The 12733-nt window shown below is 40.8% G+C and overlaps 1 protein-coding gene across 1 annotated transcript in view; it reads left to right on the forward strand.

The window, feature by feature from the left end:
• Positions 1-12733, forward strand: part of LOC138001473 (uncharacterized) — a 52548-nt gene that overhangs the window by 10172 nt on the left and 29643 nt on the right. Inside the window, exons 8-16 of the mRNA XM_068848094.1 lie at positions 210-340; positions 2505-2626; positions 4760-4993; positions 5660-5770; positions 6853-7020; positions 8029-8112; positions 8197-8273; positions 9828-9886; positions 10536-10591. Coding sequence (XP_068704195.1) covers positions 210-340; positions 2505-2626; positions 4760-4993; positions 5660-5770; positions 6853-7020; positions 8029-8112; positions 8197-8273; positions 9828-9886; positions 10536-10591 — 1042 coding nt within the window. The remainder of the gene's footprint in view (positions 1-209; positions 341-2504; positions 2627-4759; positions 4994-5659; positions 5771-6852; positions 7021-8028; positions 8113-8196; positions 8274-9827; positions 9887-10535; positions 10592-12733) is intronic.

The following is a 12733-nucleotide window of genomic DNA, read 5'->3' on the forward strand; positions in this document are numbered from 1 at the left end:
AGAGGAATGTGAAAGGGCCTGTCAAGAATTCCCCTTCTGGCTCAGTTTATACGACCTTTAGGGACCATGTTACCAAGCAAAAGGTATTTTGCGTAGCTATAGGGGATCTTCGAACATTCGAATTCGCTTAAATTGATTTTAAGAGATAAAAACGCTTTTAAAGCTTAAGGCCATGTCCCCGGCTAATTTTAATCCCTATGTCATCTTAGGTGATTGCATCATTTACGCTGGAGACATGGGTCGAGAGATGTACTGCATCAGACGAGGCCTGGTAGATGTTGTTGGAGATGATAACATCACGGTGGTAGGCACTCTGGGGCCTGGAGCCTACTTTGGAGAGGTCTGTGTTGTGATGACGCTTTCTCGCACCAACCCTCCCGAATCCCACTCTCTGTTTATCTTTAAATGTTGCTCTCAGTTCATAATTAAGTAGTAAAAAGACTGCGCAGCGCGTAATAAATAAGTTAGAGCTGATCACTGTTTCTTTAATAAGAAGGCCACACGAAAGTTTAACGATGAAACATCCAAAATTTGTCGGCGGTAGTTCAGTTTGGGTGGTGCTTATTATACAGAGATATTTTTGCGCGGTTTAAAACTATTCGGAGAAAGCAGAACTTAGCAAGTGCTCTTGGTATCCAAGAAGAAAATTGGGGGTAACCACGCATTTTTCAGAGATAATTAAGCTTCAAATTGGAAAGGAATGCCATACATTGCTTTGTATTTTAAAGCATTTTACAAATATTGTTGATTAATTATCTTCGAAAATGCGTGGTTACCCCCAATTTTCTTTTTGGATTTCGATAACACTTGTTAAGATCTGCTTTTCCCGCATATTCAGTAAACTGCGCAAAAATACTTTTGAATAAGTAGGCACCGTCCTTAAACGCCTATATCTCAAAACGAACTCGGTGACCCCCATTTTTTATTGCTGAAAAGTGATGCAAAGTTTTACAAAATTTTCTGGAGGGGATTCAGAGCCACCTTAAAATTGTTCAGTTGTGTAGATGGCTATGAATCTGCTCCATTTTTTTTTTTTAAACTTTGCCGAAATTTTTATCATAGCCTACTTATCACTCTCCAGCAATAAAAAGTGGGGGTCACCGAGTTAGATTTTGAGATACAGGTGTTTAATACAAAATATAGGCTGTTTTTGGATGGCTGTTTTGTTGCCATGGTAACCTATTACGTCGTATTAATGAGTGCATCTTGTTAAGCATCTATTGATGTTTCATATGTCATCACAATGTTACGATTAAGTGAAAATGTTTGGTGAGAATACATGCTATAACAACCTGTGCTAAATTTGTAGTCGACAAAAATCAACATTCATGAATTAAAAAGAAAGCACTTTGAAACTGTGTTTAACTAAACATCTCTAAAACATGTTTAAGGTTGGTTTGAAGGGAGCATTAGGCGCGTATACGCTACTTAGACTCACTTGCCTCGCTCTGATGCAACATTTCTTTTGTTTTTTGTCCATGCAAACGAGGCTAGTGAGTCTAATTATCACATATACAAAATAAAATGTTTTTGGCCGCCATTTATACATGTGGTGTAAAACACAAATTTGGCGTCAACTGGCACACTCTTTGGCCTACGCGGGTCTTTGCGTAGATTCAGGAACTCGTGACTTCTGAAAACAACAAAACATTAGATTTTTGCTTGAAATCTCCGTCACAAACCTGAATCAAATACTCGACTTTCCGGCCATTTTTAATCTGCTGACTGGGTCTACCCCAATAACATAGAGCGTATTAACAGGCGGCAATAGAGCTAATGAACGGGCGGCCACATAGCGGATGCACAGTCAGGCGGCCATAGACCGTTGGGACACCGGCCATATAGCGTATTCACAGGCAGCCAAAGAACGTATGCACAAGCGGCCGTAGAGTGTAGGCACAATGAAAGAGTGGTCAAGATCCAGTAAAGCCAGAGACAATGGATAACAAGAAACGGCAGTGCAAGTTAAGAGCGTATTCTTATGACGTCACAGCTTCCTTGTTGGTGTCTCTAACTAATCATCCGGGATTTTAAGCCTCTTCATACGCAAACAGTTTCTTTTCTTTCGGTTGAAAAACATGGCCGCCGAGCCGTTGTTAAATAGCTTCCAGCTGTGCTGGTTGGCGAGCTAAATTGAGCCACGGGTATCCCAAGCTGATGTGCTTAAAAATTATAAAGACTTGTACGGAGCAAACTGTATTTGAAAGCGAGAATATATCGCTTACCTTGCTTGATATCCTAGGTTCTTGTTTTCGGTGTGTTTTGCGTCGCTTTAGTTATTTATCTTGGGGGGTTTACTGTTACGGTTGCTACTCCTATAATTGTTATAATTGTCGTAGAACCAACATCAGGGTTAAAAACTCTATGAAAAATCGCGTTTGGCTTAAATCACTTAAATATTTTGTATATGATAAAAATTTAAATCATAGGCACTTTAGGTCGGGATAAGAATCGGGACTAAAAGTTTTTCTTTTTAATATTCTGTAATTTTTGTGTTTACTTAGGTCGGCCTAATCTTTGGCGATAATCGTTTGTCTACAGTGAAAGCGAAAACATTCTGTGAGATTCTCATGCTGACGAAACCTGATTTAGATGATGTGCTAATCAATTTTCCCATTGTGGCAAGGTTTGTGTGATTTAAAGGGATCATAACAGCCGTTTTAAGCCGGATATTTTTCTATGTTGCAATTTCTGTACGCCTTTGGTGTACATATGGCGATCAAGGAGAGGAGAATGGATATTCATTTAATCGAGTCTTGATAACATAGTCTCAAATAAAAGGAATGCGTCGCTATCTTTGGTTATGGGATGTTCCACAGAGGGCAATGGGGGTTAACGTCACCAGACCCTCACTCCCAACTGACCCAAGTTAGATATTAGTTCTGGGTTAGGGTCGAGCCCGGGGGGCGAAAGGAGTGGGAGCCATGGCAACGTGCTGGTCATCACTACGGGGAGGTGGGAGGGTAGAGCGCCCTACGTTCGTTTAAGCCAAAGAGAGGAATAAACGGGATAAAGTGACCCTATTTATACCCAAACTGTAATATATTATGCAAATGAGCTCTCCTAAAATAGCTAGAATAATTTCCAACTTAAATCGGAAGGGAATAATGGGCGTTTGTACATAATGGCCCGCAGTGATATGGCGCGTTTTTAGTGTCAGAATTCAAACAAGTCATGCAACTCAAACGTTCAGTTCGGCAATTCCAACCTTCAGTTCGGTAATTCAAACAATTCCAATCTTCACTTTGGAAATTCAAACCCTCAATTTGGCAATTCAAATCTTCAGTTCTTCAATTCAAACATGCGTGCCATTCAAACTTCCAATCTGACAATTAAAATATTGAATTGAATTGAAGGTTCCACTTTGAATTGCCGAAATGAATGTTGGAATTGTTGAATTTCCAGATTGAAAGTTTGAAGAATAGCTAAACTGAATTGTTGAATTTCCGAACTGAAGGTTTGACTAGCTAATTGAATGTTTGAATTGTCGAACACATGTTTGAATTTTGACAGTAAGAAAAACGCGCCATACCAGTGAGCCCAGTGAGTATAGATGAGTATACAGGAATCTTTGCCGACGTCATTGTTTAAGAGGTATCATGTTATTTACAATTATATAATAAGCTGAATAGAGCGAGTTTCAATCGACTGTCGTGAAACCAAAACCAAAGTAATTACTTTGGCCAATCACAAAGGACGGAGACAATCCAGTAAACCAATCAAAACTCGACATAATTACACATAGCCGACACAAAGCGCGGGAAAATGTGCACGCGCAAACCACGATTGGTTTTGGTTACACTTCTGGCCCCAGTTGTTCGAAGGGTGGATAGTGCTATCCGCCGGATAAATCACTATCCACTGGATATCTCAAATTGTTTTGCTAGTGTTTATCCGCTGGATAGTGATTTATCCGGTGGATAGCGTTATCCACCATTTGAACAACCGAGGCCTGATTGGTTGAAAAAATGGCGCGAGAACTTTGAACCAATCACTGAGTGAGTAATGCAAAACTAAAGCAATTCGCTAATTACATTTACATTTACATACTTAATTGGCCGCTCCCCATAAGGGCTTTTCAGGGTCAATGAAACGACGGAACAGAATAACAACAACAACTTTTAAGAATCCCAACTGGCCGGAGGCAAACCAGTTGGCTATTTACAAGTGCAGCTTTGAATTTGAACCGGGGACTCAACGAGTGGGACTCCGGACTCCGGGATCTCCGGATCTCAAGGCAAGCGCCCTAACTACTCGGCCACACTGCCTCCTCGCCTCGCGTCCTCGACACTCAATTGAAAACCGCTCTAATGCACGAATTTTGATTGGTTTTCACCTGTGATCTATTAGAGAACAGACATATAGCTGACGTCAGCATCAGAAACTTTTATTTCTTAATTATATATAACAAATAGATCCGTGTTGCTGTGCGTCTGCGTAAGAGATCACAGAAGGCTTCAAAATGTGGTAACAACAGAAGTGACACTCGTGTGCCACAGTTATGTTGTTACCATATTTTGACGCCATCTGTGATCTGTTACTGAACAGATGCACGTCAACGTGGAATCGATTTATCAGAGATTGGTCATTACACAATGCACTTTCAATGGTCAGTAATTTATTCTCGGCTGACTGATTAGAAATGGTAGCCTTGTCTGCCACTGAGGCAGAAAATGTAAACAAAGATTACCCTAATATTCTTCAGGGACCTGTAATTACGTTTACGAATAGATTTGTTTTGTTCTTTTTCCTTATTCAGGCAAATTTGTGAAGCCGGAGCAAACAATGAATATTTAAAGGATGTGAGAAAGGCAGCGTTTGAATCGACCAGGGCAGCGATCCGGCGACTCTCTGTCAAATGCGCGGCTGAGCAATCCAAAAAGTCTTTGAGCTTTCTGCAGCGATCCAGAACGTCACAGAAGTCAGAATCCTCCAAAAAGAGCAAGAAGAACAAAAAGAAAAAGAAGGGTGGCAGTGTGCTACCGGACATGAGGTTTGAAAAGATTTAACGTTTATGTTTATTTGATAGGTCGGAGGTTTACTGTACCTTTGAACGATGGATGATGTGCTGAGAATGTCAGACTTCTAAATCCAGTAAACCCCTTGGATTTGCAGTTTAGTTATTTTTAGACTTAGAAGCAACGGAGGTATATTCTCGAAAACGCTCGTGTAAAATATGAGGCGATGTTCCCCAACATCACGTAACATTGTGCGCGCAGTTGCGGACGTTACAACGCCATACCCTCTTCTCTCCCTCTCGGTCCCATTGTTTATCTTCTGACCTCTCTTTACCATATTTGCGCTGGAACTTAACTGATCATTAATTCTCACCTAAACCAAAAGGAGGGAGCCATAGTCTGTGACAAAATTCCTTGGAGCAGCACACGAATATACAGATATGAAGCTTTTGCGTCTTACCATTCCTTCACAATGTTGTTTGCACACGAGTTTCTGAGCCCATTTGGCAAAACAACATTGTGGGAGGACAAGGCATTGCAAAGTGTTTTAACATTTTCCAAGGCTGCATTCACAATGCAGGATGTTTTTCTTTTGCTCGGTCTGACTGCAAAAGTTAGTGATGTTTTCTTCTTTTTAATTTCTTAATAGTAATTCCTTTTGAGCTTCAACCAGCCTAACACCCCTTCTTCTGTTTTCTCAGTCCAATACAGATTAGCGGGATGTCTTTGGCGAAGGACCTAAAAGAAGATTTTGACAAACCGTATCGTGATTTGCATCCAGTATTGAGAACGTTTTCCTTTCTTCTCATGAGGTTAGCTAAAATCCCATACATTCCCGTCGCGGCGTTTTCACAGACCGATTTATTTTTAGATTGAATTTCCCGCGAATGAGACTCCCGGAGGGGCCAAGAGAAAATGAGGGGACAGAGAGGGAGGCTCAGGACGTCGGCCGGGATATGTCATGTCCACGAAAGTTATTTTTAGACGAGCGGAAGTCTTTGTTCTAGCGGAAGTCTGTCTTCCCAGACGTCCGCATGCAGTCTTGCCTCGCTCACAGGTTCTTAGTGAAAAGAGAAAATGGCGGCGCACGTGGAAGGCTGATGAATATTTATTTTCTTTCAAACATTAGACCGAGGTTGACCTGTATGCGGACGTTTCGGAAGACAGACTTCCGTTAGAGAAAAGACTTCCGCTCGTCTAAAAATAAGTTTTGTGGACATGACATATCCAAAGGGCTTGACCGGGAGCCTCCCTCTCTGTCCCCTCATTTTCTCTTGGAGGGCCGATGACCAATCACACTAAACTAACTTGATGTCATAGTGTCACCGAATCGTAACTGCCTTTGTTGTTTTGCTGCAAAGTTTGTCCAAAAATAGATTGACCTGTAAAAATGCCGTGACATAGGCTTTGTATGGGAATTGCTCGCTCCTACTAATGGGCTCCTGGTAAAGTTGAGTTTTGCACGATTTTTGAGGGCGATTTGTAGTGAGATTCTCTTGTAGTCAAAAGTCAGACCGCAATGGTGATTAATTTGTTTCAAACAAATCTTGCTTAATTAAATGACACCGAAGTCAACACTAGTTTACTTGTGCAGATGGAAATCACCGATGAAGAATTTCGTAACAATATGAAAAGTTATACTGGGGTGGAATGGACTCTTACCGTAAGTAAGGGAACAGACTTTTTGAGGGGGTGAGGTGTGAATCCCCTAAACGGCACTTATAAAGAAATTCCTAACGTTTTTATTCATATATATGTCGAACAAATTCAGTGTAATATTATCTCATTTAGACTATTCAGCCAAGTTAAATGTAAGCCATAAGAAAGGTTCCACAAATTCGGGAACGGAATTGCAACTTTTTCTCAAGTCTTTTCTGATATTCTCTCTTTATAGGCGCGCCATCTTGCCGGATAATTCGTATTTCAGGCTGTGGCAAGGCGTATCGCTCGTGGTCGCTGGTATCCTTCCTTTCACAATATCATTCCAGGCGACGTTTTTGCATACCAGCACTCCACTGTGGATTTTGAATTATTCTTTTGACATTGTTTGCTTAGTGGATATGTGAGTACAGTTGAATCACTGCTCTTGATACATTTCTAGTTTGTAGGGATTAACTCACAACGTTTGAACAGCAACTGAGATGGGACAAAAAAAAGTCGTTAAATGGCATTAGGTGCGGTTGCATACACTGGTGCCATGGTAAATGCCATTTCCCATGATAAATTATCCCTCTGTGCCTCACACTTGGGTTTTAGTATACCAGCGGTCACACCTTACGAAGATTACTGAGGTAAAAATTCATTGGCGGGAAATTTAATCACAACTTCATCAGCATCGTGATTGGCTCTTGGACCTCGGGCATCAAAACACCCTTTCAACTTACCACGTTAAATGTCATGGGCGCTTCGCCTGATCTTTTTGACATATCCATGGAAATTTGCCACGGGAAATGTACCTTGGGAAATGTCGGTCACACGCACTTAATGCAGTTTCCCGTGGTAAAAGGGTCACCTACACTGGTAAAAGTGCTCCGTGTCTCCGCACCTATTATGCCATTGAATTGGCAAGCCATAATCTCAAAGCCTGAACATTAAAGACCTTGAAAATGTCCCGGCTTTGACTGTCCGTATGTAAGTTGAGTCAGGTACTGACTGATCGCGCCAAGTGTGGCCAAGATGGAAATATGTTTGGTGGGAAGCGAAATCTCCTGGAATCTGAACCTTCAGAATTAAAAAAAAGTGGTAAAACAATAGCTCCACTCACGCTTGTTGGAAATGCGCTTGATTAAAGCCAAGTCAGCGTTACGCGTCTCTGGCTATTTACCATCGCTTATCCAACGCGCGTTCATGGAATGATTCATAAGGCAAGTTGCCTACTGTTGTTATTGCGCATACGCTCTGCGCATCTGGAGATACTCGGGTTTCCTATGGGTGGTGTTTACTAATAACCTCTTACTAACCAAGTGCAAAGGCCATACTGGGGAATATTGGTCCGAGGTCGTTGCCGCATGGACCTCGCTGCGCAATAGCCAAATGCTGTCCCGGTGATGTGGTGTCAACTTTATTTCAGGTACATCAGATTTCACCTTGCATTTTACAACAAAAACAACGTTTTGGTGACTCATCCTCTTTTTACCGCTCGTCACTATCTCAGGTAATAAATTGCGTGTTGCTTTGCCTCATTAAACCTGCCTTTAATGTAACAAAACATGCATGTCTCGTTTTTGCTTGTCCATAGGACAAATTTCGCCTTGGACCTTCTCTGTTCTTTTCCAACCGAGTTTATTGTACTCGTTATTTGGCCTGAGGACCTTGGTGAGTTTAGTTTGTTTTTCCCTTTTTTTAAATTTATCGTCTTTGTGGGTATTGACATAATTTCATTAGCAATAGAGAGAACTTGATCGCGCTTAATTATGCGTAACAACAATAAAACAAGCAGCAAAAGTACTTACTTATCATTTCTTCTCTCTCTCTCCTTTGATAAATTGCTGTATGTCTGTAGCCAAGAAACAAGAAATGAACTAAAACCAAAGTGATCCTTTCTTCGATTTTTGGGAAAACCCAATTTCAGTCTGTGGTTTGCAGAGTCGAATAATCTGCGCGCAGTTCGGGTAATCGTTGTCACTAGCGAACCTTTGAAACGAACATGCCAAAGAATTAAAAGATTCCATGCGGTGTCGAATGTTGCATTCTTGACGAACAAAATGTTTGGTTGCAAAGGAGAAGATAAATGTATTTGGAAAGAGTGTTTTGGACATCTCCTCTTTGATACTTCGAGCCGATTTATGTGGACTTTCTACCGCATGAAATGCTATTTATCAACTGATACGTAAGGGAATAAATGAAAAGACAACTTGACGGTGACATTACTCTTCGAGTGAAGAGATCGGCTTAAGATTAAAGCAGCGCACTGGAGAAGAAGAAATCTCTGAGTTTAACTGCTGGTGACGCTTTCTCGAATGTTTTGCCGTAGTAAGAGTATCCAGAAAAGCAACCAGTAAAGTCGCCCCGAGCACCGTTGTAAGCCCCCGGAGTATGCATAAGCCCGATTGCGTTGGGAATTCTTAGCCCATCACCGATCCCCGGCGCTTGTTTTTGCACCACCAAGACCACAAAACGTCTTTAAAGAAGACTTTGGAAGTTTCATTGGGGGCTTCATGTATAAATGTTTACACCGTCGCTTCCTAAAGCGTAAACTCAAGGCGCTAACTTGAAGGCATTGTCTCTTCCAGAATCAGAGAAAGGGGAGTCCGACATTTTACTGTAGAATATTCTAGTAAAACAATCCGAAAAGAATTGGTAATGGGTAAATCATAATCACAATATTTTTGTCAGCAGAGCACCCCACGAACAAAAATACCACAAGCAACGCTACATAATTTAAAGTAAGGACTTTCCAAATCGTGTAGGTAAATAGACGAAAACATCGCCTTTCTTCTCGGCCGCAACATACTTGATAGCATCCTCCTGGTGGCTACTTAACTTTTGATAACGAAAATTGAACAACTGGCAAGTATTTTGCGTGTTCTATGCGTGTTGGTTCTGGAGATTTATGAGCCTAACTCTGGTTGGCTAAGATTTTTACGTCACAGAAATTGCTTGGCAACTCGAGTTCGCAGACGCTATCATTTTCGGGGGAGAAAATGAAATGACGACCGCCGGAAATACGTCTGCGTTCGCAGCCTAATGCAAAACTGATTTTTCGATAAACTAGACTTTTCAGAAAGGAACAGTTGTTGCAAGGTTGCGCTCTTATACGGGATTCAATGCATGTCTATATAGTATTTAAATAAATAGGAAAAAAGCTTCCTCTTTCCTTGGCTTTGCTTTATTTGCAATAAAAAAAAGGCTATCTTCCTTTTTCTGTAGGTGTGTTATACATTTTGGCCTTGTCTCGACTGAACAGATGCCTTTACATTTACAAACTGGTAAGCGTATCAATCGCAAGTTCCGACTCGTCTCGAGTTGCCTCTCATAAAACCTTTGGAAATTTGGTAGGTTAAAACGATCGAGTCGGCATATTTCAAGCTAGATTTCCATCAGTACGGAGACAACAAAAATCGTCGGAGTAACGCGATTTCGTGTGATTTGATTTGTTTGGGTTAGTTTTATTGTTGTTGTTGTTGTTGTTATTGTTGTTGTCATTGTTGTTGTTGTTGTTGTTGTTGTTGTTGTCGTCACAGGCGAATATTTTAGCTTTTCCCGATGCGGAGTTGACAAATATGTCAATGAGATACAAGCGCATCCTTTAAGATTATATTTTACTTTACGCAAATGTTAAGATTCGCTTGTATCTGACGTTTGTCACCACTCCTTGTGCTTTGTTCCTTTTGAAGTTGAGATGGCTAAAGGAAGAGTATTTGTTTCTGATGCGATTTAAGATGATCTGTGAAAATGACATCGCTGACATTCACCTCGTATGGGAGTTGAAGACTCCATATTATGGTCTTCTTCAAGTGTTTATTATAGTACACCTTCTAATGCCTCGTTCACATTTCAAATGTATCTAATGCAAAAAGGGTCATTTGACAGTCTCCGCAAAATAAATACAAAAATTGCATTTGTCTCCTCTTTTAGCAACAATTCTTCCAGTACATGAGTGAGTCGATTGGAAAGAACACAAACCTAATAGGGTAAGTTCGCGCCGCGTGATGATGCTAGCATATATTATCTAACGCAGTCTATGGTTGGCCACCCGCAAATTGATGATGATTTCAAATCCCATCATGAAGTGATGGGCTCAAATCCCGTTCACGCCTAAAAAAATTTAGGCTATGGAAAATACTAAATGCTGCTTTCCGTAGTCCATATATCATATGAAGTGTTCTTATTATATGACTAGCTCCGTGAGCGAGCAAGATGAACCAAATCACGCGCTGTGATTGGCTGCGCGGGCGGGCAAGATGGAGCTATCTTGCCCGCTCGGGATTTCTCGGTTGGTCCCGCAAGATCAAAGATCATTTTTTTGGTGTTTTTGGTGTTGGTGAACAAAGCTTGTTCGGTCAAGATGGCTGGATATTGGCCTCGTTCTTTTTTTGCGTGTTTATGGACCTCGAGTTCGTCTCGGTCCATAAACACGCAAAAAAACAACTTGGCCAATATCCAGCCACCTTGACCTCATGCTTGGTCAATAACCCATACATATTTACTGATTTTTAATGGGTCAAGTTTTGTGACATGTTTTCTCAAGCGAAGATACTGTTAATTAAGAAAGAGAATAAACAACTAATTGATCTCGGTCCCAGTTTGGAATTTGTTTGTTTGTTTGTTTGTGAAATAATAAGTGGTGTAAGACAAATGTACAACCTCTGATATACTTTAACTGACCGGCTTGATTTTGTTAATAGCGACCTTCAGATTGGAGTACGAGAACGACCACGAGTCCGAAGGTTCTGTAATAGGCACGCCCATTACAGTTAAGGACGGTGCCACCTATTGTTATTGCGCGTTTGTTCTGCGCATCACGCAGTCATTTTGTCACGCGCTGATTTTATATTTTTCAAGTTAATCTTTTTTTCATCGAAATGCCACGGAAGATTTATTCGGTTGCAGTGCGAAACACATGTCTCTAATAGGAAAAGGCCAACGAAAAGAAATCGCAACAGTTTTCAAACGACATATTGAAAAAGCTAGAAACAATAATCGATCGGAGCGCGAAATTAAAGTGGACGGTGCAGAAGAATTAATAGGGAGCTTACGAAACGACGACGCCGACGGCAACGACGACGCTACAAAACAATAGGTTTAGTGAGTAAAAACAATGGTTCTGCACGCTCTGCACGTGCGTTTTACATTTTGGTACATTTCTTTGCCGTCATCTCCTAAATGACGACGTGAAATGACCAAATTCAAGGTTTTGTGGAGGACGTTAGCACATGACGATGAATTTTCAGTTCTCTCTCTACGCTTCCAACCCACTCGTACCAGTTTAATTCCTCACCAGTTACTACACATTTTTAACGAGAAACGACATGAAATAGTTTCGCAGTGATATAAATAACGCGAACTCGTATTTTTAAATGAAGTCCTCGTAGCCGTCGTCGTCCTCGTTTCGTAAGCTCCCTAATAATTTCAATGGAGCCATCTTTAAGTTACCACAATGAAACAGGGCTATTTATCATCGAAATTAATAAAAAACAAATGTAGTAAATTCTTCGAAGGCAACCACACAGGGTATGGGATCAATACTTTTAGTGCAATAATTAATATTTTTCAAAGAATTGCCACGCAGCATCATCTGAGGTAAGCATTTGATTTTGTTTTGTACTATCGGCTGCCACCAAGACGGACAAAAATTAGAAAAAAGATCAAGGGGCGTTCAGTAACAGACGCAAGTACTGAACAAGAATTAGTTAACGAATTTTAATGGGCTTCAAAAGGCCTACAAAATCAAGTAAGCTCACCACAAGAAACGATTGACAATGCAAGTTTGGTGATCACCTCAGCGCGAGAGGGTTGGATACCATAACAGTGTACAACAAAAATCACGTAGATTTCCCTCTACAAATACACTTTGCAAGGTTGCTTTGGTCACTTAAAAGCCACTTTCAGAAAAAAGATCCAATCGTCCCAAACAAGCAAAGAAATATCCACTCTAAAAGTGCAAAACTTTCTTCTTTGTGTACTTTTCGCCATTGTGCATATCCCAGAGTGCATCACAAAAACAGGTGCAAATGTCTTTATTCACCGAAGAGGGGAGTGACAAAAACTGCAAAAATCAATCAAAAAAACACTGAAAAACCAATTTAACTTTTAAAATCGCGTGGTGACCGCAA

Source organism: Montipora foliosa, chromosome 1 (assembly GCF_036669935.1).
Source record: "Montipora foliosa isolate CH-2021 chromosome 1, ASM3666993v2, whole genome shotgun sequence".
Taxonomy (NCBI): domain Eukaryota; kingdom Metazoa; phylum Cnidaria; class Anthozoa; order Scleractinia; family Acroporidae; genus Montipora; species Montipora foliosa.